Source organism: Tachysurus fulvidraco, chromosome 13 (assembly GCF_022655615.1).
Source record: "Tachysurus fulvidraco isolate hzauxx_2018 chromosome 13, HZAU_PFXX_2.0, whole genome shotgun sequence".
Lineage (NCBI taxonomy): Eukaryota > Metazoa > Chordata > Actinopteri > Siluriformes > Bagridae > Tachysurus > Tachysurus fulvidraco.
In genome coordinates this window covers 29,038,721-29,065,003 of record NC_062530.1, presented here as the reverse complement: position 1 = coordinate 29,065,003, position 26,283 = coordinate 29,038,721, and the positions used below count along the sequence as shown (strand labels likewise).

Below are 26,283 nucleotides of genomic sequence, written 5' to 3'. Positions count from 1 at the left end.
ATCAAAAATTATCACAACATGGACATTTGCCACATGCAAGAACCATTCACATTTTCTTCAGGAAATGTACATTCTAGTATTTTAGTTATTCTTCCACCAATAAGTGGTGAAGGTGTTAAGTTTACATGTTTTTCTTCGGTCCAAGATTCTCATTATGGTATCATCATAACCAGTAGTTTTTCCTCAGTAGCTTTCTTCATGTATAAAGGTTATTTTAATCGTTTTTCTGGTATAACAATTAGTAGGAACACAAAGTAGACTTACTGATAGCAGAGACATCCTCATCTATGTCAACTTGTTAAAGTTCTGTAAACTTAATAATTTAGCATAAGCTAAACACAGTCTTAACACATGATGAGAGCTGGTAGTCGGACTAATTCAACTCTGAATGATAAAAATCTGATCCCTGCAAATAAAATAGAAAAACTCTTCAGAAAACATTTTACCAGAGACAGAGATGTAGAAACCAGGACAAGCTCACAAAATAAATAAATAAATAAATAAATAAATAAATAAATAAATAAATAAATAAATAAATAAATAAATAAATAAATAAAAACAGCTCAGAAAAGCTTTTAATAGGTTGTGAGCTGCAAAACTAGAAAGTTAGCTAAATAAAGTCATTTCCATATTGTTACATTTGCATTACATTTATTACATCCTTAATGCTGAGGCATCAGAATAATTGTCTGTGCTGGTTCACATCATTTAACATCAGCATCTTGTGGGGACAAACATCCAGTGGTCTGTTATCAGTATCATAATGAAAGGTGTTTTCTCTCTTCAGAATTTTGAGTCCTGAAGCAGAAAAGGTCTGTGATTCTCTGACTAAAGTTCTGGGTACAAACCCCTTACTGCAGAGAGAACTGGATCTGAGTGGGAAAATATCTGGAGACTCTGAAGTGAAGCAGCTCTCTGTTCTACTGAAGGATCCACAGTGTAGGACTGAGAAACTCAGGTGTGTGGTCTGATTCCTCACTTGGTGTTTTTATTTGTGTTCACATTAAATCTATAAAGATATTCCACTGTACACATGATCACTCTATTGTTTCTTTACCTTGGAATTATTTTGAGGGTTGATCTTGTGGGTTGTTAAAGACATTTTCTCAGCTGTGTTCTCTGTCTTCAGGCTGAATAAGAGCAGTGTTACAGACAGAGGCTGTACTGATCTGATATCAGCTCTTACTTCAAACCCTTCACACCTGACAGAACTGGACCTGAGTGAGAACACACTGGGAAATTCAGGAGCCATTCAGATCTCTACTCTACTAAATAAGTCATCCTGTAAACTACAGAAGCTTGTGTAAGACATTTATAGTACACTTTACTATATTATATAAAATAAAATATATTTTTACTTCTCTATAAGTTTATATATAATGATCTAGGAATAAATTAGTCAGAACCTTATTCAGGGGTAAATTTCCCAAAAACACAGAATCTAATAATGAACATATTAACAAAGAACATGTGTTACCAGAGCCAGTGCCATTGGGGTACTAAAGACGGGGTGTTTGAAACACCAGTGAGGCGATATTGTAATGTATAGTATTCTAAGCTAGAAAAAACATATTCATCAGGCCATAAACAAACATATTTGTACTACAACACTTGAGATGGACCAGGACTGGCTTGTCATTGTCAAGGTCTTCTGACAGTGATAATGAGCTGCTGAACTGGCTGGTTTGAGTGATTTCATGTGACAGACATCCGTTATCCACAGTGTGTGGTTTAGTTCCAATGAGGGGGCATCAATAATGTAATTACTGTTACAGGTCTTGTCAGTTTTACATAATTTACAAATGAGTTCATGCACCACATGGGGTAAATAAAGAACATTCTCACAAACAAGGTAATGAGATAATTAGCATTATAAATGTTTCCTGATGATGGTGAACTTTTTGCTCCTTCTCCAGACTTTCAGACTGTAATATAACAGAGAAAGGATACACTGCTGTGGTTAAAGCTCTGAAGTCAAACCACTCATCACCCCTGATAGAGCTGGACCTCAGAGGGAACGACCCTGGAGCATCAGGAATAAAGGAGCTTAGGGATTTGATGAATGATAAAAAATATAACCTGAAGACACTGAGGTGAGCACTTTCACCAGTACATGTAAAATACAGCATTAATTCTGAGTTATTAGTAAAGTTTTATTGTTTGAACCACTGTGTAGCACGCTGTGATATTTTTGGCCACACTTTATTTTAATTTTTTTGTAATAAAGAAACAAATTTACAGTAAAAGATTAAGCTGAAGTAATATTGATAATGTTTAATACTAATTTTCCACCATGGACCAAACAATTACTGAGAACTAGCACCACATTGCTGTAAATATAATTATTGTTAATGTTTCTCTGTTATTTCTCTCTACAGGGTGTTGAAAAGTCCTGAAGCACAGAAAGCTTCTGATCATCTGACTGAAGTTCTGGGTATAAACCCGATACTGCAGACGGATCTGAATCTGAGTGGGAAAATAAATGGAGACTCAGAAGTAGAGCAGCTCTCTGTTTTACTGAAGGATCCACACTGCAGACCTGAAACACTTCAGTAAGGAATTAAATTCTACATTAATCTGTAAACTTCAGTTATTGATGTTAATGTTGAATGGTTTGTCTTTAGGTGATCAATCATTCATCTAGTTTTCAGTCTTTTTCAGTAGTAATGAGTAGTTTGAGGAGAAAAGATGCTCCTCTGCATACAGAAGTGTTAAAGAAAACCCCTGTGATTTATTGTGTTTTCAGACTCCGTGAGTGTAATCTGACAGAGAAAGGATGTTCAGCTCTGCTCACAGCTCTCAGATCAGAACACTCCACCCTGAAGGAGCTGAATCTGAGTAAGAACAGGATTCAGGATTCAGGAGTGAAGCTGCTCTCTGAGGAACTGAAGAAGAAACACTGTAAACTGGAGACTCTGAGGTAACGTCTAATACACACTTCATTTATAATCCAGACAATGATAAAGATGTAAAATATGTATTTGTAATTCAGTAAAACATTTCTTTTTTAAAATTTTCCTTTTTTCATTTAAAGCAGTGAATTATTGTAATATTAGTTTGTTAATTGCAATCAAGTCATTTGTGCAGGCTTCGTTCTGTAACAAGCTAGGGTTAATAAATTAACAATAAAATTTGATTGAATTCACAATTTGTATATAAAGCCACATCTTAATGCTTATAGAATCATATGGATTCATTTTGTACAACATTTGGAAAATTCTGAAAGGTTAATATTTTTCAGGTTAATGGACAATAATATCAGAGAGGAAGGATACACTGTTCTGTCTGAAGCTCTGAAATCATCTCACCTGATAGAGCTGGATCTCAGAGGGAACGACCCTGGAGCATCAGGAGTGAAGCTGCTCACTGATTTACTACAGGATCCAGACTGTAAACTGAACACACTGAGGTTTATATTATTAAATCATTAGAATAATAAGAGAATAATTTATAATATACGTATCAGGATATGACAACTTGTTAAATATGTTACATATTTTTATCTTATGGTCGTATTGGATGCCCCTTTTTTCATTTTTTTAAAATATAAATAATCTGTTAAGGATACAGGGATGGACGTTATATTAAAAAATATCATACTGTACATGTAACAACTAAAGATATGTTTATTAAAAAATATTCAAAAAGGTTTTCAAAATGATTTTGCATTACAACAAAACAATTAGGAATATTAAAGTCATACTGTAATTTTATTATGTTAAAGTTTTGTATTTGCATGTCCCCTCATCTGCCTTTAATCAGTGTTTAAACTTGCTGTTTAATAATTCAAACATGTACAAAGTTTAATTGATTTAGTTTTGATTAATTCATAACCCAGTGTGTGGAATTATCCAGATATGTTACTATAATTATTTGGCTGAAATGAATAGAATAGCAGGTTAACAGTACATTTTAGCACCACTAGTAAATGCAGCAATATAAAGATCCAGACATTAAAATTAAATGTAACTGATCCATGAACCGTGTTGAATGAAGAAGTAGTCATGGTCTGTTAGCAGTCAGCACTATTGTATTTCTGTAAGATTTTTTTTACAAGACTTTATGTCTTTTTTTTATTGGTGGCATCAAGGGAGATGGTGAGAATTACAACTCAACAACAATTTAAACCATAAACAAGAAACTGAACAAACTAATTTACTAATGATTGGTTTTAGAAAACACCAGGGCTTCTCAGTAAAGGTCATAAATTCATCTTCCCTGATCATGCAGCATATCCTGATTTTAGAGTGTTTCCTCTTGTATAAAAGCTTCTCTCTTTCTCTCTCTGCAGGTTGTTGAAAAGTTCTGCTGCAAAGGAAGGTTGTGATTTCCTTTCTAGAGCTCTGGGTGTGAACCCCTTACTGCAGAGAGAACTCAATGTGAGTGAGAAAATATCTGGAGACTCGCAGGTGAAGCAGCTCTCTGCTCTTCTGGAGGATTCACACTGCAGACCAGAGATACTCAAGTTAGTATTGATCACTTATTTATACTTAAACACTAGTGTATTCCTTTTGGAATGTAATAACTGTATATAATGTCATTAATGAAATATTTAAGTCTACTTTTAAACTGTATTTTACATTAAACAATATAAAACTACATTTAAACAGAAGTCTTGTCTTCCTTGTTGTCTCTGTATCCAGAGTAAATAACTGCAGGATGACAAATGAAGGTTGTGCTGCTCTGGTATCAGCTCTGGGTTTAAACCCCTCACACCTGAGAGAGCTGGAGCTGAGTGGGAATAAACTGGGAGGATCAGGAATGAAGGAGCTCTGTGATGTGCTGAAGAATCAACAACTCAAACTGCTGAAACTGGGGTAAAGGCATCATTTATAATAAAATCTATAATGTCAGAAAGAGCAGAGGTCTTTAAGAAGACTTTTAGAAGACGTTCTGGTGAAATATGTCATGTTACAGTTTGTAATGACCAGATATATGTATTTTAATACCATTTATACAAACTTTATTTAAAAGCCTACAACCACCAGCTGGATTAATCTTTGAATATAAACTTGAATTATTATTAAAAGTAAGAGAAATCCTTCTAGAAATGTTATAAACACTGGACAGAAGCTAGCAGTTAATCTACAGATAATAAAATCCTACAGATAAATGAAGTTACAGTAACAGATTAATGTACAGTATGGAACTGTGAGATGATTACACACTGCAGCAGGAATTACAGATACCACCAGCAAGAATTCTTAAAGACACAAAGCCAACAGTGAGGTATAAAGTGATACGATACTCAGACATGATCAGAGCAACATGTAGAGACAGATACAGAAGAACAGAACAGGAGCCTGATAAGGAAACTTCACACTCTTTAAGTAAATTAAAGTAAATTAAATAGAGAAAAATTATACTGAAATTAGACAAAGTTACCTGCTCAGTCTCTCTCTCTCTCTCTCTCTCTCTCTCTCTCTCTCTCTCTCTCTCTCTCTCTCTCTCTCTCTCTCTCTCTCTCTCTCTCTGTAGGTTGTATAAATGCAGTCTCACTGAAGATGACTGTACTGCTGTTGTAGCAGCTCTGAGAACAATCCCCTCACACCTCAAGGAGCTGGACCTGAGTGACAATACAATTGGAGACACAGGAGTGAAGCAGCTCTGTGATCTACTGAAGACCTCAAACTGCAGTCTGGAGAAACTGAAGTAAATTATTTTTAGTCTTTATTGAGAAAAAAACAAACAATTGAGGGATAAAATGAAGAAATTTCTATAACAGGTTCTGAATTTACATTAGAAGAAAAGACATTTTAAATTGTTTTGAATTATCATAACATGATAATAAATTATCATTTATTATTATAAATTGATTATCTGAAATAAGTTACTATTTTTAATAAGAAACTAAAAAAGTAGTTCATCTAAATCCTTTAATTATAAACAGGTAACACCTGTAGCTTAATTAATCTATTTACACGAATCTCCTGTGAAATGTGACCTGTGCTTCTCTTAAATAATGGTTCTAACTGTTGTCTACTGGCCTGTACTGAGATTATTATTAATTACAAAGCCTTCAGTGATGCTCTGTCACTGTCATGTCACTGTCTCACTGTGAAATGTCCTTTATTAATATTTTCTTTCAGAATAAATAACTGTAATCTCACACAAACACAATGTGGTGATCTGGCTAAAGCTCTGGAATCAAACTCCTCATCACCTCTGAAAGAGCTGGAGCTCAGAGGGAACTACAGTGTGTCAGGGTGGAACATTTTTAGTTATTTTATAGGGAATCCAAACTCTAAGTTGATTTTGAGGTGAGTTTTTAATTTACATTTATGTATTTTTTTGAACACTGGAAATATTTGAGTATGTAATATTTTATGCTTTTTGCTTCCACCAGTAAGTGGTGAAGGTGTTAAGTTTGCATGTTTTTCTTCGGCCCAAGATTCTCATTATGGTATCATCATAACCATCAGTTTTTCCTCAGTAGCTTTCTTCATGTATAAAGGTTATTTTAAGGGTTTTTCTGGTATAACAATTAGTAAGAACACAAATAGACTTGCTGATAGCAGAGACATCCACATCTATGTCACCTTGTTAAAGTTCTGTAAACTTAGTAATTTGCATAAACTAAAGACAGTCTAAACCCATGATGAGAGCTGGTAGTTGGACTAATTCAACCTCAACTTTCTGAATCTGATCCCTGCAAATAAAATAGAAAAAACTCTTCTGAAAACAGTTTAACAAGAGACAGAGATTTAGAAACCAGGACAAGCTCACAAAAGAAACACAGCTCAGAAAAGCATTTACAGTGATACCTCGAGATACGAGTGCTTTGACATAAGAATTTTAGGAGATACGAGCTGTCATTCGACCAAATTTTTGCCTTGAGATACGAACAAATTTTTGAGATACGAGCATCCAAGCTGCTGTGTAAAGTAGCATTAAGAGTGTACAGTAGCGAGTAAGTGAAGGAAAGTGAAAGTGTAATTCCTCCCAACTCCTCCTCCTGTTTACTCCTCTCTCAATCTCAGTGTGCATCTTCCGTTAACTCAATTCGTCTGTCTCCAAGATAAATAATACACTTTATAGTAAAACCAGTTTATTTTTTTTAACATTCGCTTTTATTACTATATGTTTTTATACAATATTTGTCATTTATAAAACAGGTATTGTACATTTTTCATATTCAAAACACATAAACAAAACAACTGGAGCGGAATTTTGTGAGCTGGAACGGACTAATGGGATTTCAATTAATTTAAATGGGGAAAATTGGTTTGAGATACGAGCAAATTGAGATAAGAGCAAGGTCACAGAACGAATTAAACTCATATCTCGAGGTATTACTGTAATAGGTTTTGAGCTGCAAAACTAGAAAGTTAGCTAAATAAAGTCATTTCCATATTGTTACATTTACATTACATTTATTACATTATTAATGCTGAGGCATCAGAATAATTGTCTGTGCTGGTTCACATCATTTAACATCAGCATCTTGTGGGGACAAACATCCAGAGGTCTGTTATCAGTATCATAATGAAAGGTGTTTTCTCTCTTCAGAATTTTGAGTCCTGAAGCAGAAAAGGTCTGTGATTATCTGACTAAAGTTCTGGGTACAAACCCCTTACTGTTGAGGGAACTGGATCTGAGAGGGAAAATATCTGGAGACTCTGAAGTGAAGCAGCTCTCTGTTCTACTGAAGGATCCACAGTGTAGGACTGAGAAACTCAGGTGTGTGGTCTGATTCCTCACCTGGTGTTTTTATTTGTGTTCACATTAAATCTATAAAGATATTCCACTGTACACATGATCACTCTATTGTTTCTATACCTTGGAATTAGTTTTGATGGTTGATCTTGTGGGTTGTTAAAGACATTTTCTCAGCTGTGTTCTCTGACTGCAGGCTGAATAAGAGCAGTGTTACAGACAGCGGCTGTACTGATCTGATATCAGCTCTTACTTCAAACCCTTCACACCTGACAGAACTGGACCTGAGTGAGAACACACTGGGAAATTCAGGAGCCATTCAGATCTCTACTCTACTAAATAAGTCATCCTGTAAACTCCAGAAGCTTGTGTAAGGCATTTAATAGTACACTTTACTATATGATGTATAATAAATGATATTTTTACTTCTCTGTAAGTTTATATATATGATGTAGGAATAAATTAGTCAGAAACTCATTCAGGGGTAAATTTCCCCAAAACACAGAATCTAATAATGAACATATTAACAAAGAACATGTGTTAGCAGAGCCAGTGCCATTGGGGTAATAAAGACAGGGTGTTTGAAACACCAAAGTAAGGCGATATCGTAATATATAGTATTCCAAGCTAGAAAAAACATATTCATCAGGCCATAAACAAACATGTTTCTACTACAACACAAACATAAAAGCTACAGAGCAGCGTACAGATGACAGAGGATTAAATAATCTTACTACATAAAATACAACACTAAATAGCCCATTTGAAAACTTGCCCCATTGATCGCCCTTATTAGGTATAAATACATCTTAGACCTGCAGATAGAGACACACATTACACTGGAGATAGATACAGCAGTTCAGCAGCTTTACAGTGAATACAGACAAGTTACCATGACCCCATGACCAGAAGAAATGATCTGTGCCTGCTATACTATAACACTCATCAGTTATGCTGTTGTTTCTTTACAAATTGCTTGAGATGGACCAGGACTGGCTTGTCATTGTCAAGGTCTTCTGACAGTGATAATGAGCTGCTGCACTGGCTGGTTTGAGTGATTTCATGTGACAGACGTCCGTTATCCACAGTGTGTGGTTTAGTTCCAATGAGGGGGCATCAATAATGTAATTACTGTTACAGGTCTTGTCAGTTTTACATAATTTACAAATGAGTTCATGCACCACATGGAGTAAATAAAGAACATTCTCACAAACAAGGTAATGAGATAATTAGCATTATAAATGTTTCCTGATGATAGTGAACTTTCTGCTCCTTCTCCAGACTTTCAGACTGCAATATAACAGAGAAAGGATACACTGATATGGTTAAAGCTCTGAAGTCAAACCACTCATCACTCCTGATAGAGCTGGACCTCAGAGGGAACGACCCTGGAGCATCAGGAATAAAGGAGCTTAGGGATTTGATGAATGATAAAAAATGTAAACTGAAGACACTGAGGTGAGCGCTTTCACCAGTACATGTAAAATACAGCATTAATTCTGAGTTATTAGTAAAGTTTCATTGTTTGAACCACTGTGTAGCACGCTGTGATATTTTTGGTCACACTTTATTTTACCATTTTTTATAATAAAGAAACCAATTTAAAGTAAAAGATTATGCTGAAGTAATATTGCTAATGTTTAAAACTAGTTTTCCACCATGGACCAAACAATTACTGAGAACTAGCACCACATTGCTGTAAATATAATTAGTGTTAATGTTTCTCTGTTATTTCTCTCTACAGGGTGTTAAAAAGTCCTGAAGCACAGAAAGCTTCTGATCATCTGACTAAAGTTCTGGGTATAAACCCGATACTGCAGACGGATCTGAATCTGAGTGGGAAAATAAAAGGAGACTCAGAAGTAGAGCAGCTATCTGTTTTACTGAAGGATCCACACTGCAGACCTGAAACACTTCAGTAAGGAATTAAATTCTATATTAATCTGTAAACTTCAGTTAGTGATGTTAATGTTGAATTATTTGTCTTTAGGTGATCAATCATTCATCTAGTTTTCAGTCTTTTTCAGTAGCAATGAGTAGTTTGAGGAGAAAAGACGCTCCTCTGCATACAGAAGTGTTAAAAAAAAACCCTGTGATTTATTGTGTTTTCAGACTCAGTGAGTGTAATCTGACAGAGAAAGGATGTTCAGCTCTGCTCACAGCTCTCAGATCAGAACACTCCACCCTGAAGGAGCTGAATCTGAGTAAGAACAGGATTCAGGATTCAGGAGTGAAGCTGCTCTCTGAGGAACTGAAGAATAAACACTGTAAACTGGAGATTCTGAGGTAACGTCTAATACACACTTCATAGTCAGTTTAGAAATCATCTTATTACCCACATGCTAATCATGCTAAAAAAAAAATTAAGCAAATCTGTGAAATAATTTGGTAATTTTGAAATAACATGGACAAATGTCCCTAATGCCCCCACAGGAGGGAAAAGGGGAAGAACATAAATGACAGACAGTCTCCTATATATTTTCATATAATCATCTGTGAATCCCAGTACATTTACAGAAGGACTCTCCAGTATCAATGACTTTAAGACATTAAAGTATCCACAACAAAGACTTTCTTAGTGTAAGCTGCATTTTTAACTTATTAACTTCAAGTAAAAGAAAAAAGAGAAACCAGAACAACTGTTTATAGCTGCTATAATGTGAGTAAGAACAGGAACTTACCTGTTTTGGGGACTTTCTACAACATTAAATGTCTGAAACAGAAAAACACACGTGTGAATGAGCAGCTAAAGGAAAATATTATCCATATATTACCTTGTTATTGTGGAGTATTGTGTGTAGATCGATGAGGAACAAATGAGTTAAATCTGTTTTAAGGTGAAGCTAAAACCTACCAAAATGTGGAAAAACTTTACGAGCTCTGAGATTTTTTCATCTGAACGTTATATTTATTTTTATTAAAGCAGGCTGAATTTGAGAGGACGTGTCAGACTGAATAGAGAAATATATATTTTAAATTATTTATATTTACTGGTATGGTCCAGTTATCAGTACTGACTTTATAATGTCTCTTTATTAGTTCAGAAAAATTCAGACATCACAAATGTGTAATTCAGAACATGTTCCCAAAGAGAACAACAACAGTAAATACAGTTAATTTATACACTGAACGCTGCCACATTTATACTCCTGGTTTTTACAGAGACTTACAGACCTTTCCTACATAAACATAATACAATTGGTGTAATTTTGTGTAGACTTTCAGACTGCAGTATAACAGAGGAAGGATACACTTTTCTGGCTGAAGCTCTGAGACAGAATTCATCATCACACCTGAGAGAGCTGGATCTCAGAGGGAACGACCCTGGAGCTTCAGGAGTGAAACTACTTACTGACAACAAAGTTTACAACCTGAAGCTTAGGTGATTCTATAAGCAATGATGATATATACAAATATCATATTAAACAAATATAATTTCTGTTAAAAAGAACTTTTCCTTTAAACCTCTACAGGTTGTTAAAAAGTCCTGATGCAGAGGAAGCCTACACGTGTCTTACAGACATGTTCAGTAAGAACCCCTTACTGCACACGGAGCTGGATCTGAGCACCAAAACACCAAAGAATATCAAAGTGAAGCAGCTTTCAGCTCTGCTGCAGGATCCACATTACAGACTGCAGAAACTTGTGTAAGAAACAGCTATAAACACACAGATCTCTGTTTTCACTCAGGTGCTCTTGTTTAGTCAGGAGTGACTGTAGCCATGCTAACTGTGTCTGTACTGATATGAAAACCTCTGACACAGTGAACTGCACTCACTTTATGTTCTGCCTCTTTGAGGAAAACACAATTTTACTTAAAGTACAGACTTAAATGTCCCATTTCTTACAACCCAGTTTAGTAGATATTCACTAAATGCCACAGCACTCATCTTTATCAAAATGACAACAAAAGTATTAGCTTCAGGAAGAACAAATATTTACTATATAATGTTCCTGAGCTGCTGTGAGTTGTAAACCTGTACAATAATAACTTGCAGTAATTCACATTCAGTACTGCTGACTTACAGGCACGAAAATTCTGAACACAAACTTTATACACCACCTCACATACGTCCAGGGCATCGTGTATGAACGTGGTACAGCCAAAGACCTGCCCAGAAGGAGGTTTGGGACATGCATGAAGTTTAAACATAATGACAAAAATCTTTTGTTTCACAAAAGTCATTAAGGAGCAGCAGGATTCTTCCTTTCCTGGTGGTTGGATTTATTGGTCCACTACACAACTGATTAAAAACTAACAGCCCTGGCCTGAACTTTCTCTGACCAGGGGTCCAGACCACTGATTTATCCAGCTCTGGTGGACAGGAAGTGGAACACTGGGTGTAATAGTGACAGAGACTAACCTCCTTCTCTCTCCGTCTGTCTCTCTTCCTCTCTCTCTCTCTCTCTCTCTCTCTCTCTCTCTCTCTCTCTCTCTCTCTCTCTCTCTCTCTCTCTCTCTGTAGGTTGTATAAATGCAGTCTCACTAAAGATGACTGTACTGCTGTTGTAGCAGCTCTGAGAACAAACCCCTCACACCTCAAGGAGCTGAACCTGAGTGACAATAAAATTGGAGACACAGGAGTGAAGCAGCTCTGTGATCTACTGAAGACCTCAAACTGCAGTCTGGAGAAACTGCAGTAAATTATTTTTAGTCTTTGTTAAAAAAACAAAAAAAATAAAAGATTATACAAATTAGAATAAAGGTCTATAACAGATTTTTAATTAATAATAAGAGGAAAAACATGAAATTATTTTAAGTTAAAATTCCTTATCTTACATAATTTTACTGTATAAATAATTCAAAGAATCTTTTAAAACATTAATCTAAATCCTTTAATTATAAACAGGTAACCTCCTATAATGTAGCCTGCTTTATTATTTATTTTATTATAATTAATCTATTTACACGAATCTCCTGTGAAATGTGACCTGTGCTTCTCTTAATTAATGGTTCTAACTGTTGTCTACTGGCCTGTACTGAGATTATTATTAATTACAAAGCCTTCAGTGATGCTCTGTCACTGTCATGTCACTGTCTCACTGTGAAATGTCCTTTATTAATATTTTCTTTCAGAATAAATAACTGTAATCTCACACAAACACAATGTGGTGATCTGGCTAAAGCTCTGGAATCAAACTCCTCATCACCTCTGAAAGAGCTGGAGCTCAGAGGGAACTACAGTGTGTCAGATTGGAACATTTTTAGTTATTTTATAGGGAATCCAAACTCTAAGTTGATTTTGAGGTGAGTTTCTGATTTACATTAGTTTATTTTTTTTAGAACACTGGAAATATTTGACACTGTAATATTTTATCCTTTATGCTTCCACCAATAAGTGGTGAAGGTGTTAAGTTTGCATGTTTTTCTTCGGTCCAAGATTCTCATTATGGTATCATCATAACCAGCAGTTTTTCCTCAGTAGCTTTCTTCATGTATAAAGGTTATTTTAAGGGTTTTTCTGGTATAACAATTAGTAAGAACACAAAGTAGACTTACTGATAACAGAGACATCCACATCTATGTCACCTTTTTAAAGTTCTGTAAACTTTGTAATTTAGTAATTTAGCATAAACTAAAGACAGTCTAAACCCATGATGAGAGCTGGTAGTCGGACAAATTCAACTTCAACTTTCTGAATCTGATCCCTGCAAATAAAATAGAAAAAATTCTTCTGAAAACAGTTCAACAAGAGACAGAGATGTAGAAACCAGGACAAGCTCACACAAAAAACACAGCTCAGAAAAGCATTTAATAGGTTGTGAGCTTCAAAACTAGAAAGTTAGCTAAATAAAGTCATTTCCATATTGTTACATTTGCATTACATTTATTACATCGTTAATGTTGAGGCATCAGAATAATTGTCTGTGCTGGTTCACATCATTTAACATCAGCATCTTGTGAGGACAAACATCCAGAGGTCTGTTATCAGTATCATAATGAAAGGTGTTTTCTCTCTTCAGAATTTTGAGTCCTGAAGCAGAAAAGGTCTGTGATTCTCTGACTGAGGTTCTGGGTACAAACCCCTTACTGCAGAGAGAACTGGATCTGAGTGGGAAAATATCTGGAGACTCTGGAGTGAAGCAGCTCTCTGTTTTACTGAAGGATCCACAGTGTAGGACTGAGAAACTCAGGTGTGTGGTCTGATTCCTCACCTGGTGTTTTTATTTGTGTTCACATTAAATCTATAAAGATATTCCACTGTACACATGATCACTCTATTGTTTCTATACCTTGGAATTAGTTTTGATGGTTGATCTTGTGGGTTGTTAAAGACATTTTCTCAGCTGTGTTCTCTGACTGCAGGCTGAATAAGAGCAGTGTTACAGACAGAGGCTGTACTGATCTGATATCAGCTCTTACTTCAAACCCTTCACACCTGACAGAACTGGACCTGAGTGAGAACACACTGGGAAATTCAGGAGCCATTCAGATCTCTACTCTACTAAATAAGTCATCCTGTAAACTCCAGAAGCTTGTGTAAGACATTTAATAGTACACTTTACTATATGATGTATAATAAATGATATTTTTACTTCTCTGTAAGTTTATATATATGATGTAGGAATAAATTAGTCAGAAACTCATTCAGGGGTAAATTTCCCCAAAACACAGAATCTAATAATGAACATATTAACAAAGAACATGTGTTAGCAGAGCCAGTGTCATTGGTGTACTAAAGACGGGGTATAAAACGTATTTATCAGGCCATAAACAAACATGTTTCTACTACAACACAAACATAAAAGCTACAGAGCAGCGTACAGATGGCAGAGGATTAAATAATCTTACTACATAAAATACAACACTAAAAAGCCCATTTGAAAACTTGCCCCATTGATCGCCCTGATTAGGTATAAATACATCTTAGACCTGCAGATAGAGACACACATTACACTGGAGATAGATACAGCAGTTCAGCAGCTTTACAGTGAATACAGACAAGTTACCATGACCCCATGACCAGAAGAAATGATCTGTGCCTGCTATACTATAACACTCATCAGTTATGCTGTTGTTTCTTTACAAATTGCTTGAGATGGACCAGGACTGGCTTGTCATTGTCAAGGTCTTCTGACAGTGATAATGAGCTGCTGCACTGGCTGGTTTGAGTGATTTCATGTGACAGACGTCCGTTATCCACAGTGTGTGGTTTAGTTCCAATGAGGGGGCATCAATAATGTAATTACTGTTACAGGTCTTGTCAGTTTTACATAATTTACAAATGAGTTCATGCACCACATGGAGTAAATAAAGAACATTCTCACAAACAAGGTAATGAGATAATTAGCATTATAAATGTTTCCTGATGATAGTGAACTTTCTGCTCCTTCTCCAGACTTTCAGACTGCAATATAACAGAGAAAGGATACACTGATATGGTTAAAGCTCTGAAGTCAAACCACTCATCACTCCTGATAGAGCTGGACCTCAGAGGGAACGACCCTGGAGCATCAGGAATAAAGGAGCTTAGGGATTTGATGAATGATAAAAAATATAAACTGAAGACACTGAGGTGAGCGCTTTCACCAGTACATGTAAAATACAGCATTAATTCTGAGTTATTAGTAAAGTTTCATTGTTTGAACCACTGTGTAGCATGCTGTGGTATTTTTGGTCACACTTTATTTTACCATTTTTTATAATAAAGAAACAAATTTAAAGTAAAAGATTAAGCTGAAGTAATATTGATAAAGTTTAAAACTAGTTTTCCACCATGGACCAAACAATTACTGAGAACTAGCACCACATTGCTGTAAATATAATTAGTGTTAATGTTTCTCTGTACTTGTCAGGATTCTACCTGGACCTTGGCCATGTGCCTTTTTGTTTATGTTCTGTGTTCACATGTCTGCCCCGCCCATGACTTTTCCTCCCCGCCTCTGCACACCTGTCCTTCATGTCTGATTAATTATTTGTACTATTTAGTTGAGCCACGTTGCCTTGAGCCGTGTTCCCTTGAGCAGTGTTCCTCTTCTGTGTTTTTTGTTAATGAATCCTTGTTTAATTTATGCTATCCTGCACTTGGGTCCATTTTACCCCTGAGTCACTGACAGTTCTTTCTCTCTACAGGGTGTTGAAAAGTCCTGAAGCACAGAAAGCTTCTGATCATCTGACTGGAGTTTTGCGTAGAAACCCGATACTGCAGATGGATCTGAATCTGAGTGGGAAAATAAAAGGAGACTCAGAAGTAGAGCAGCTTTCTGTTTTACTGAAGGATCCACACTGCAGACCTGAAACACTTCAGTAAGGAATTAAACTCTATATTAATCTGTAAACTTCAGTTAGTGATGTTAATGTTGAATGGTTTGTCTTTAGGTGATCAATCATTCATCTAGTTTTCAGTCTTTTTCAGTAGTAATGAGTAGTTTGACGAGAAAAGACACTCCTCTGCATACAGAGGCGTTAAAGAAAAACCCTGTGATTTATTGTGTTTTCAGACTCAGTGAGTGTAATCTGACAGAGAAAGGATGTTCAGCTCTGCTCACAGCTCTCAGATCAGAACACTCCACCCTGAAGGAGCTGAATCTGAGTAAGAACAGGATTCAGGATTCAGGAGTGAAGCTGCTCTCTGAGGAACTGAAGAAGAAACACTGTAAACTGGAGACTCTGAGGTAACGTCTAATACACACTTCATAGTCAGTTTAGAAATCATCTTATTACCCACATGCTAATCATGCTAATAAAATTAAGCTAATCTGTGAAATAATTTAGTTATTTTGAAATTACCTGGACAAATGTCCCTAATGCTCCCACAGAAGGGAAAGGGGTAAGACTACAAATGACAGTCTCTTATTCATTCTCATTTAACCTCCTGAGACCCGTATGCTACTGTTGTGTACATTACAATTTCTACTGACTGTTTCTCTTAATTCATAGCTGATAACTATAAATTTAATCAGTGTTTTCAAGGAAGCAGTTTCGCAAAAGAATTATACCTAACAGTCCTAATATAAGTTTGGCACAATAAATATATATAGACAATGAAGGTCTGAGAAAATGTTATGTCCTCATATGAGGACATTCGAGTCTCAAGAGGATAATCATCTGTGAATCCCAGTACATTTACAGAAGGAGTCTCCAGTATCAATAACTTTAAGACATTAAAGTCTCCACAACAAAGACTTTCTTAGTGTAAGCTGCATTTTTTACTTATTAACTTCAAGTAAAAGAAAAAAGAGAAGCCAGAACAACTGTTTATAGTTGCTATAATGTGAGTAAGAACAGGAACTTACCTGTTTTGGGGACTTTCTACAACATTAAATGTCTGTAACAGAAAAAAAAACACGTGAATGAGCAGCTAAAGGAAAATATTATCCATATATTATCTTGTTATTGTGGAGTATTGTGTGTAGATCACTGAGGAAAAAAATGAGTTAAATCTGTTTTAAGGTGAAGCTAAAACTTACCAAAATGTGGAAAAACTTTACGAGCTCTGAGATTTTTTCATCTGCACTTTATATTTATTTTTATTAAAGCAGACTGAATTTGAGAGGACGTGTCAGACTGAATAGAGAAATATATATTTTAAATAATTTATATTTCCTGGTATGGTCCAGTTATCAGTACTGACTTTATAATGTCTCTTTATTAGTTCAGAAAAATTCAGACATCACACGTGTAATTCAGAACATGTTCCCAAAGAGAACAACAACAGTAAATACAGTTAATTTATACACTGAACGCTGCCACATTTATACTCCTGGTTTTTACAGAGACTTACAGACCTTTCCTACATAAACATAATACAATTGGTGTAATTTTGTGTAGACTTTCAGACTGCAGTATAACAGAGGAAGGATACACTTTTCTGGCTGAAGCTCTGAGACAGAATTCATCATCACACCTGAGAGAGCTGGATCTCAGAGGGAACGACCCTGGAGCTTCAGGAGTGAAACTACTTACTGACAACAAAGTTTCTAACCTGACACTGAGGTGATTTTATAAGCAATGATATATACAAATATCATATTAAACAAATATAATTTCTGTTAAAAATAACTTTTCCTTCAAACCTCTACAGGTTGTTAAAAAGTCCTGATGCAGAGGAAGCCTACACGTGTCTTACAAAAATGTTCAATAAGAACCCCTTACTGCAAACGGAGCTGGATCTGAGCACCAAAACACCAAAGAACATCAACGTGAAGCAGCTTTCAGCTCTGCTGCAGTATCCACATTACAGACTGCAAAAACTTGCGTAAGAAACAGCTATAAGCACACAGATCTCAGTTTTTATTATGTTGCTCTTGTTTAGTCAGGAGTGATTTATCCAGCTCTGGTGGACTGAAAGTGGAACACTGGGTGTAATAGTGACAGAGACTAACCACCTTCTCTCTCTCTCTCTCTCTCTCCAGGTTGTATAAGAAAGACAGTATGACAGATGATGACTGCTCAGATGTGTTTTCTGCTCTGGTTTTAAACCCTTCACACCTGAGAGATCTGAATTTGAACTGTAAAAAACCAGGAGAGTCTGGACTGAGAAATCTGTGTGATTTCCTGAAGAATCCTAAATGTAAACTGCAGACACTAAAGTGAGTAATAATGTCTTTATAATTAAACTAAACATTTTAAAAATATCAATCAGTTTACAAAAATCTTATTTTAGCAGTAAGAAATTCTACTGTGGGGTTTGTCATAATCATACAAAAATAATTTATTAAAAAATACTTTATAAATATTTATTAGCACATATAATGTATTAAAACACTCAAATAATATGTGCATTACATATAAAAACAGTAATTCTCACTGTCATAATAAAGGGCAGACAGTGAACAGAGTAATAAACAGTCCATTAGTCCAGTAATACAGAGGAATGCAGTGCAATGGAATAAAGAGAGAATAGACAGACAATAAAGAGCGGAAAAAGAGGGAATAAAGAGAGAATAGAGAAAGGGAATGAAGAAATATTAAAGAGACAGAAAAAAGAGAGAGAATAAAGAGAGGCTGGTGAATGAACCACTGTTCATACTGATATAAGTGAACATTCCAAGTTGTGCTGTTAGAGGAAACGTAATTAAACCTAAATATCTTTTCTCATTTCTCTCTCTGCAGACTATGTTACAGTGTAAAAGGTGAATCATCCTGTGCTGATGTGGCTTCAGCTCTCTGTACAAATCCATCACACATCAGAGAGCTGGATCTGAGTGAGTGTGAACTGGGAGACTCAGGAGTGAAGAAGCTCTGTGATCTACTGAAGATACACGAGTGTAAACTGGAGAAACTGCTGTGAGTAACTCAGTGATGAAACACACTGAACTGAAATCACAAGCTTTATGTTTTCTGTGAATCAGATCTTTCCTGATACACACTAACAAAACATAATCTCTATTTTAATTTAACGTCTGTGTTTGTGTTACATTAACTATGAGTTCATGAACCTGGTTCTTAATGTTCACACCTACATCATTATCTCCCTGTGAGCAGGTTAAAGAAGTGCAGCATAACAGATGGAGATGTTGCTGCTCTGACTGAAGCTCTGAGGTCAAACTCCTCTTGTCTGAAAGAGCTCGATCTGAGAGAGAATAAACTAACAGATTCAACAGTAAATCTGCTCTCTGAGATACTGGAGAGTTCAGGAGGACAGTTAATGTAAGTAAAGTTATCACACACAGTACTCAATGTGTATTTTCTGTAGATTATAATGTAAGTGTAAGAGCGTCATATCAGAGTAATGGATCTGGACAAATCAGCAGCATGGAACAATAAAAATCTTACTGACAGAAGCACAGAGATAAACTTTAGTATTCAGTATCAGAACTAAAGAAAACTATAATTCATCACTTTATGCTAATATCTAACTCTGTAGCTCTGATCTGATCGACGTTGAACTGATCTGTTACTGTTCTTCTCAGAAATACCTGTAGTTTTATTGTCATTTCAGTAGGACAGGTTCCTCTAGTCCAACATGCTCCTAACTCACTCACTGAAAGAAAAAATGATCTATTTGTTTATTCCTATTTATTCTACTTTTCTACCATATTAAGTGGAGTGTTTATGTAGTTACAGTAAATGTGGTATATTTAAAATATTTTATTGTACTGATAATTAAAGAGAAAACAGATAGAGCTCCAGTGAAAGAGCAATAATACACATTACAGTGTTGGAGCTTTTGCTTATTTACATTTACTTAATATTTACATCCTTTACACAGAATTAAAATCACAACAGCTTCCCACAAATGTCTTAAATGATAAAGATAGTGACTAAATGATAAACCCACTTACATCTGTATTATTATTACAGGTATGACAGGAAAGCATGGTATCAAAAACCATTGAGTTGGTTTACTGATCGTACGTCTAATAAACAGCCGACTTCGGAACCTGACCCCTCTACAGTAAAGACGGAACAAAGAGATGAAGAAATAAAAGACACACACTGGGGAGGAAGCAGTGTGGACCAGGACAGCTGTAGTACAGACACTGACATCAGAAGCCCAGAGACTTCAGGCAGTTCATATATGACACCAGAGAACAGTACAGAAGTACACGACACAAACACAAGTAATTCACCAAGAAACTACAAGAAAAAGGGACACAAAAAGCGCTCAAACATCCAAATCACAAAAGATACTAGATAATGACAACAATTTAAACTAACTCAACAATGAAGGACAGAAGACGCCTCAGCAGACCGTGACACTCGAATCCTACTAATACAAAACTACACTGTAATCCCCAAATATAAGTAAGACCAAAATTAAAGGAGGAACTTCAGCTGTACAGATAAGGGATTCAGTCAGGAGGTCATTATGTAGTACAAGTGTACAGGGTACATGGATTATACCATACTGCAGAAAAACAATTAAACAGCACAACTCACAAACATCAACTAAAATAAACTAAAAGTCTAACTTAAACTAAAATACTGATATATTTATGAAATAAAATAATGATCTATTACACTTCACAGCCATAGACACTACTGACAGACACCAAGCTGATGGAAAGGAGCAAACTGGTTCCAATAGAAAGTGAACACAAAAAGAGCAGTGATTTCTGGACCACAATTTCTTTCTTAAAATGTCTTTGTGCTGTCTTTTCTTGACCTCTGTCCTGTCCTATTTATTAGTATTACAGGTGATAAGTTACTGTTCCATGAGGGAATAAGGTTTAGTCTCACACTTAGTCTCACTCATACTCCAACATGCTTCACCAACATGCTGCCTGCCTTCTCTACAAGTGTCTGATAACATCTAATGCAGTTTGTTTATTTTGAACAGATGTACAATTGGATTAGACTTTTTATTTACTGCCTGAAGTTAAATATTCTAGTGACTCAAATCAGCATCAATTATATTTTTATTTAATATATTTGGTCCAAACCAAATGATTTTTTTCCAATTGTGTGAGAGATATTTCAGATGTACAGGAAGTCCTCCAGAGAATTCAGGGTTCAACTTCCTGTACTTCCTGTGAGTATGTACTGCTGGACCAAGAGCTTCGATCCCACACCTTCTGTATCCTATTGAGAGCTCTGAGTTTGTGTATATGAAATGATTTAAATGTGTTCAGTGTGTAGATCCATTTTTGTAAACAGATGAAGGACTAAACTGAACTGATGTGGTTTTGAATTGAACTGAATTTGATGAATGAGAAGTGTAATGTACCTGAATAAAGTAGTAAACATTCAGTCTCTGCTCATTTCACTGCATTATTAAAGGTGAAATATATTAACACAATAATTTGGTCAGTTATTTTGGTGTTGTCCTTCTGCTGCTCTGTTCAGGTCTCCGGTTCATTATCTGCTCTGGAACTGGCTAACTTTATACTTTACTGTAGTTAATAAGCTCATATTCACTCAGTACCTTATTACACACATGCAGTAATTTAACTCTGTGTATTAGTCATTCTAACTGACTATTAATATAATAAAATAACTTATACTGATGGGGACACGGTGGCTTAGTGGTTAGCACGTTCGCCTCACACCTCCAGGGTTGGGGCTTCGAATCCCACCTCCGCCTCATGTGTGTGGAGTTTGCATGTTCTCCCCGTGCCTCGGGGGTTTCCTCCGGGTACTCAGGTTTCCTCCCCCGGTCCAAAGACATGCATGGTAGGTTGATTGGCATCTCTGGAAAATTGTCCGTAGTGTGTGTGAGTGAGTGAATGAGAGTGTGTGTGCCCTGTGATGGGTTGGCACTCCGTCCAGGGTGTATCCTGCCTCGATGCTCGATGACGCCTGAGATAGGCACAGGCTCCCCGTGACCCGAGAAGTTCAGATAAGTGGTAGTGAACGAATGAATGAACTTATACTGATTATTATAATGAAAATGATAAAATTATATCATTTCAGTGTTAAAAGAACATTTTAAATGATCATTAAAAATTATCTACTAAATTATTTTTGTAGATAAACTGACAAAAAAAAACCTTCATTCACTAACTTTATACTTTAATGTTGTCTTACCTGTTCAACTGCAGCAATAACGACTGTTCTCTCATTCTTTTTCTTACTGCAGCTCGAATTACTCACTTTGTTACACTTTCTCTGAAATAAACATAAATGAAATCTACACAATTAATATTAAGATCTGTGGAAAATGCTAAAGATGCCAATGACTGAGGTGAAAATGTAGGGGGGGGGGTGCGAATTGGGACGAAGCTGATAAAACAGACTCTCATTATAAATGCTATGTTCAAAAGTGTTCATAATGTAAAGGGGTGTAAATCATAACTATATCGGTCATTTAACTACATCTGTTATAATAACAATATAAGTCATATTGTTCAAATACTTTTTGAAAGATAAAGTACTATCGAGGACCACTCCCAGACTTTTAACCTGAGTAGATGGGGAGATTAGAGAGTTCTCAACAGAAAGTGAGAAACTGTTAGATTTTGACAAATTAGATTTGGTACCAACAAGGAGAACTTCTGTTTTGTCAATATTACAAGTTACGAGAAACCAGGATTTAATCTCTTCTAAGCAGCCCAAAAGAGAGGAGGAAAGAAGGGTAGAATTTGGCTTAGAAGACAAATAAAGCTGGGTTTTATATTGGTAATATACCCCTTGGTAATATTTCCTAAAAATATTACCAAGGGGTAGTAAATAAATAATAAATAAAACAAGGCCCAAAACAGAGCCTTGATGGACACATATGAACACATAACAGGTGAAACATATGATCTAAAATTTTTAAGTTGAACAAATGGAGTGCGCCCAGAGAGATAAGATCTAAACCAGCTAAGAGGGACACCGGTAATTCCTACAGAGAGTAATCTATCTGAGAACTTGATGAGAATTGTATCAAAGGCCGCAGTTAAATTGAGTAGAATAAGTATAGTTAAAAGTCCAGAACCGGCTGACATCAGATCATTAACAACCTCTACCATGGCAGTCTCTGTACTACGCAAAGGTCGAAAACCAAATTTGAAATTTTCAAACAGGCTATTTTTTTAAGAGATGGAAATGAACCTGAGATGCAACTACTTTTTCCAAAATTTTTGAGAGAAAGGGCAAATTGGAAATTGGGTGAAAATTTGCAAAATTATTAGTGTCAGTTACTGGTTTCTTAAGTCTTCGAGTGATTTCAGCAACCTTAAAAGATGAAGGAACCACACCAGAGGTGAGAGACGAGTGTATAATATCAGTTACTATACCAGATAGAGAAGATAAACAAGCTTTGACCAGGTAAGTGTGAAGTGGATCTAACTGACAAGTGGAAGACTTAGATTGATAAAACCTGATATCTCATCAATAGCCGGAAGTTCAAAACTGTAAAATAGACACAATTGAGAATCACGGGAGGGTAAATATGACAGATCAGATGCCACATTATTTTGATATGTTAGTTGTTGATGCATATTTACAATTTTAGTATTAAAAAAGGTCATTAAATTATCGCATAGATCAATACAATATAGATGAGAAGAAAGAATATCAGTAGGCCGTAGGATATTATTTATTGTATTTAACAAGGACCTTGTATTCCCTTCACCTAACCCAATTATGTTAGAGTAGTAATCAGATTTAGCAGTTAAAAGAGTGTTCTTGTAAGAGACCAAAATATTCTGTGTACATATCTTTATGAACATTAAGTCCAGTTTTAGTGTATAAGTGTTCCAGGCGACGCCCCTTAGTTTTAAGTTGTCTTAGTTCTGGAGTAAACCAGGGTGCAGAACGAGTAAAATAGACTGCGAGTTTTTAAAGGTCAAGTGTATCAAGTACACTGTGCAGTCCCTCATTATAATAAGAAACCAAGTCATCTGGAATAGAGAAAGCATTGCTCCTGAAGAAATGATCCAATACATCAGAGAGAGCAGATAGATCGATGTTCTTGATATTGCGAAATGAGATGGAACGACCCAAGTTAGTTTTTTCAACCATAAAGTTAACACTGAATGATATTAACTTATGATCTGATATGGGCAAATCCGAAACATGACAATTGGAAGGTGTTACACCAGAACAACCAATAAGGTCAAGATTATGGCCTGTTTAACAGCCTTCAGGGCTTCAGTGCTGCAAGCCTCCCCGGGAATCCCTGAAGTCGACTCTCAAGCGCGGAATCCTGCCGACAACGCCAAATCGTTGTGGGTTCTGAGGTTCGAAAGATTTAAAGAATAAAGTATAACACTGGTAGACACGAGCAACAGTAAAAAAGGTTACACAAGTTATTGTGCTCGGCTGCGCAGCAGGACCCAACACTCCGCATGTAGCATGAGAGATGAAGGGCCAAGATCATTGATTACATCAAGGTTTTATAGACAGAACCCAAGAAGAACAGAAGATATGTAAAAGCAAAACATCATCAATCATTGGCTCAACATTACCTCATGCATCTCCTGATCAAGCTAATCTGACCAGGCCAAGGTCTTCTAGAGGACCTATAGGACATTGTTTGACAACTCGTCCCCAGTCCCTACTGCCCTTGTCATAATCTTTACAAAACCTACTGATGACGATGTCAGTCTCTGGTTATGACGCACACAGGGTACAAGCATAGAAGAACAAAGCCTTATGAACATCTTAAGATTAGAAATTTCCACGACAGGCCTTTACTATGAGATGGAAAATCAACAAATTGCTGTATTCCAAAACTGTCCAGGCATGATTAAAAAATCCCTAGTGGGAGTATTGTTGACATTGTCCATGTGTATATTAAACTTGCCCAATATAATTACATTTTGAGATGTAGAACTCAGTAAAGTTAAGAATACAGAAAAATCATTAAAAAACTAGTATTGCTCCTGGGTGGGCGTTAAACAGTGGCTAAAACAGTAGGAGCAGGACCATTAATTTGTAAAACAGTGGACTCAAATGATTCGTACAGAGGCATGTTCATGAGAGAAGCGTTCCACTTCTCGTTATAAAGAATCGCAAGCCCTCCACCACGGCCAGACACGTGTATGTAAAGCCAGTACGGACAGATTGATTGAATCTTTAAATGAAGGAAGCAGACTTAGACCTTTTTGTCTTTTCAGGATCCTCACAATCGGAGGACTTGTTTTTATTAAAAACAATGTAATACAGATAAATGCATGTAATGTATGTAAAGTAAAATAAAAGAAAATTACAAATAAAAATCTTCTTCAAATAATCAAACAGTATTAGAATAAGTAAAAGTAATTAAAATGCAAAGATAATCCAAGACAAACCAAGAAACACTCTCCAAGTGTAAGCTTGCCTTTGTTCTCTGTTGCGCCCTCTATTAGCAATAACTAAATATAACACACTAAGTTTGCCTCTAGGTGAATGCACACTAATTACTGGATCTAAAACCTTTTTATACCATTTATTAGTATGATTCTATAATGGCATTATGCTTCCTGTCAGCATTCCGTCTGGCTTCTTAGGATCTTTATGTTTTGCAATAACGTTCCATGAAGTCTCCTCAGAATCTTTACCGCTGCTGACTGTATGTTTTTAAGCTGTGGTTTTTAAGCTGTGGTAATGACACCTTGTGATTTTAGATCAACCTTTCAATGTGATCTCTGTCTTAACATTTAAACATGCTACTGAACATTAAATCATTCTTCTTGAAATCATCATTTAAATCATCATTTCTTGAGCATAAAAATACATAAGTTCATAAAAGCTAAAGAAAACTTATCAGTCTATAAAATGGAAAAGAGAACATAACAAATCTATAATCCTCTTTCAGCAATATGGGTTTATTTTTGACTTTATCCAACTGTCTAGGTACAATGTCTGTTCATCTTTTTGTTTCAGCTTCCTTTTGGATTTCTTCTTCACAGTTTAATCAAATACATTCAATTTCTTTATTTCATTCAGCAGTTTCTTCTAGTTTATTTCCCATAGCTTACTTAACGTAATCTCTTTTTTCCTCAAAGAAACTATGAAGGTTATTAGTTATTAGGTTATAGTATTAATTTATATTTAATATTGAAGTAATTGTATTTCTTTATGGAAGAATCACCTCAGTGTCTTTAGTTTACAGTCTGGATCATGTAGTAAATCAGTGAGCAGCTTCACTCCTGATGCTCCAGGGTCGTTCCCTCTGAGATCCAGCTCTATCAGGTGAGATGATTTCAGAGCTTCAGACAGAGCGATGTATCCTTCCTCTGTTATACTGCAGTCTGAGAGTCTGTGAGAACAAATGTGTATTATTATTTATTCATGACAGAAATCTAAATCTAACATTCTGTTTGGTAGGATTT

The 26,283-nt window shown here is 35.8% G+C and overlaps 2 protein-coding genes across 27 annotated transcripts in view; one reads left to right on the top strand and one right to left on the bottom strand.

Annotated features, from left to right (window-relative positions):
* LOC113634383 overlaps positions 1 to 26,283 on the top strand; it is a 304,384-nt gene that overhangs the window by 95,474 nt on the left and 182,627 nt on the right. For 13 of the 21 annotated variants that reach the window (XM_047822076.1, XM_047822074.1, XM_047822078.1 and 10 more), the window contains 24 exons: positions 788 to 958; positions 1,130 to 1,303; positions 1,917 to 2,093; positions 2,379 to 2,552; positions 2,747 to 2,920; positions 3,242 to 3,409; positions 4,292 to 4,465; positions 4,644 to 4,817; positions 5,479 to 5,652; positions 6,090 to 6,260; positions 7,510 to 7,680; positions 7,853 to 8,026; positions 8,938 to 9,114; positions 9,401 to 9,574; positions 9,769 to 9,942; positions 10,874 to 11,038; positions 11,130 to 11,303; positions 12,123 to 12,296; positions 12,734 to 12,904; positions 13,621 to 13,791; positions 13,964 to 14,137; positions 14,997 to 15,173; positions 15,731 to 15,904; positions 16,099 to 16,272. In XM_047822076.1, the coding sequence (XP_047678032.1) occupies positions 788 to 958; positions 1,130 to 1,303; positions 1,917 to 2,093; positions 2,379 to 2,552; positions 2,747 to 2,920; positions 3,242 to 3,409; positions 4,292 to 4,465; positions 4,644 to 4,817; positions 5,479 to 5,652; positions 6,090 to 6,260; positions 7,510 to 7,680; positions 7,853 to 8,026; positions 8,938 to 9,114; positions 9,401 to 9,574; positions 9,769 to 9,942; positions 10,874 to 11,038; positions 11,130 to 11,303; positions 12,123 to 12,296; positions 12,734 to 12,904; positions 13,621 to 13,791; positions 13,964 to 14,137; positions 14,997 to 15,173; positions 15,731 to 15,904; positions 16,099 to 16,272 (4,155 nt within the window). Of the gene's footprint in view, positions 1 to 787; positions 959 to 1,129; positions 1,304 to 1,916; positions 2,094 to 2,378; positions 2,553 to 2,746; positions 2,921 to 3,241; positions 3,410 to 4,291; positions 4,466 to 4,643; positions 4,818 to 5,478; positions 5,653 to 6,089; positions 6,261 to 7,509; positions 7,681 to 7,852; positions 8,027 to 8,937; positions 9,115 to 9,400; positions 9,575 to 9,768; positions 9,943 to 10,873; positions 11,039 to 11,129; positions 11,304 to 12,122; positions 12,297 to 12,733; positions 12,905 to 13,620; positions 13,792 to 13,963; positions 14,138 to 14,996; positions 15,174 to 15,730; positions 15,905 to 16,098; positions 16,273 to 17,428; positions 17,594 to 17,681; positions 17,856 to 18,012; positions 18,190 to 18,712; positions 18,887 to 19,084; positions 19,250 to 19,903; positions 21,293 to 26,283 lie in introns of those variants that run through there. The other 8 variants (XM_047822079.1, XM_047822095.1, XM_047822092.1 and 5 more) reach the window with 8 other exon arrangements.
* LOC113662842 (NACHT, LRR and PYD domains-containing protein 12-like) overlaps positions 25,821 to 26,283 on the bottom strand; it is a 111,620-nt gene continuing 111,157 nt past the window's right edge. For all 6 annotated transcript variants that reach the window (XM_047822127.1, XM_047822125.1, XM_047822126.1 and 3 more), the window contains one exon: positions 25,821 to 26,210. In XM_047822127.1, the coding sequence (XP_047678083.1) occupies positions 26,039 to 26,210 (172 nt within the window). In that variant the 3' untranslated portion in view covers positions 25,821 to 26,038. The remainder of the gene's footprint in view (positions 26,211 to 26,283) is intronic.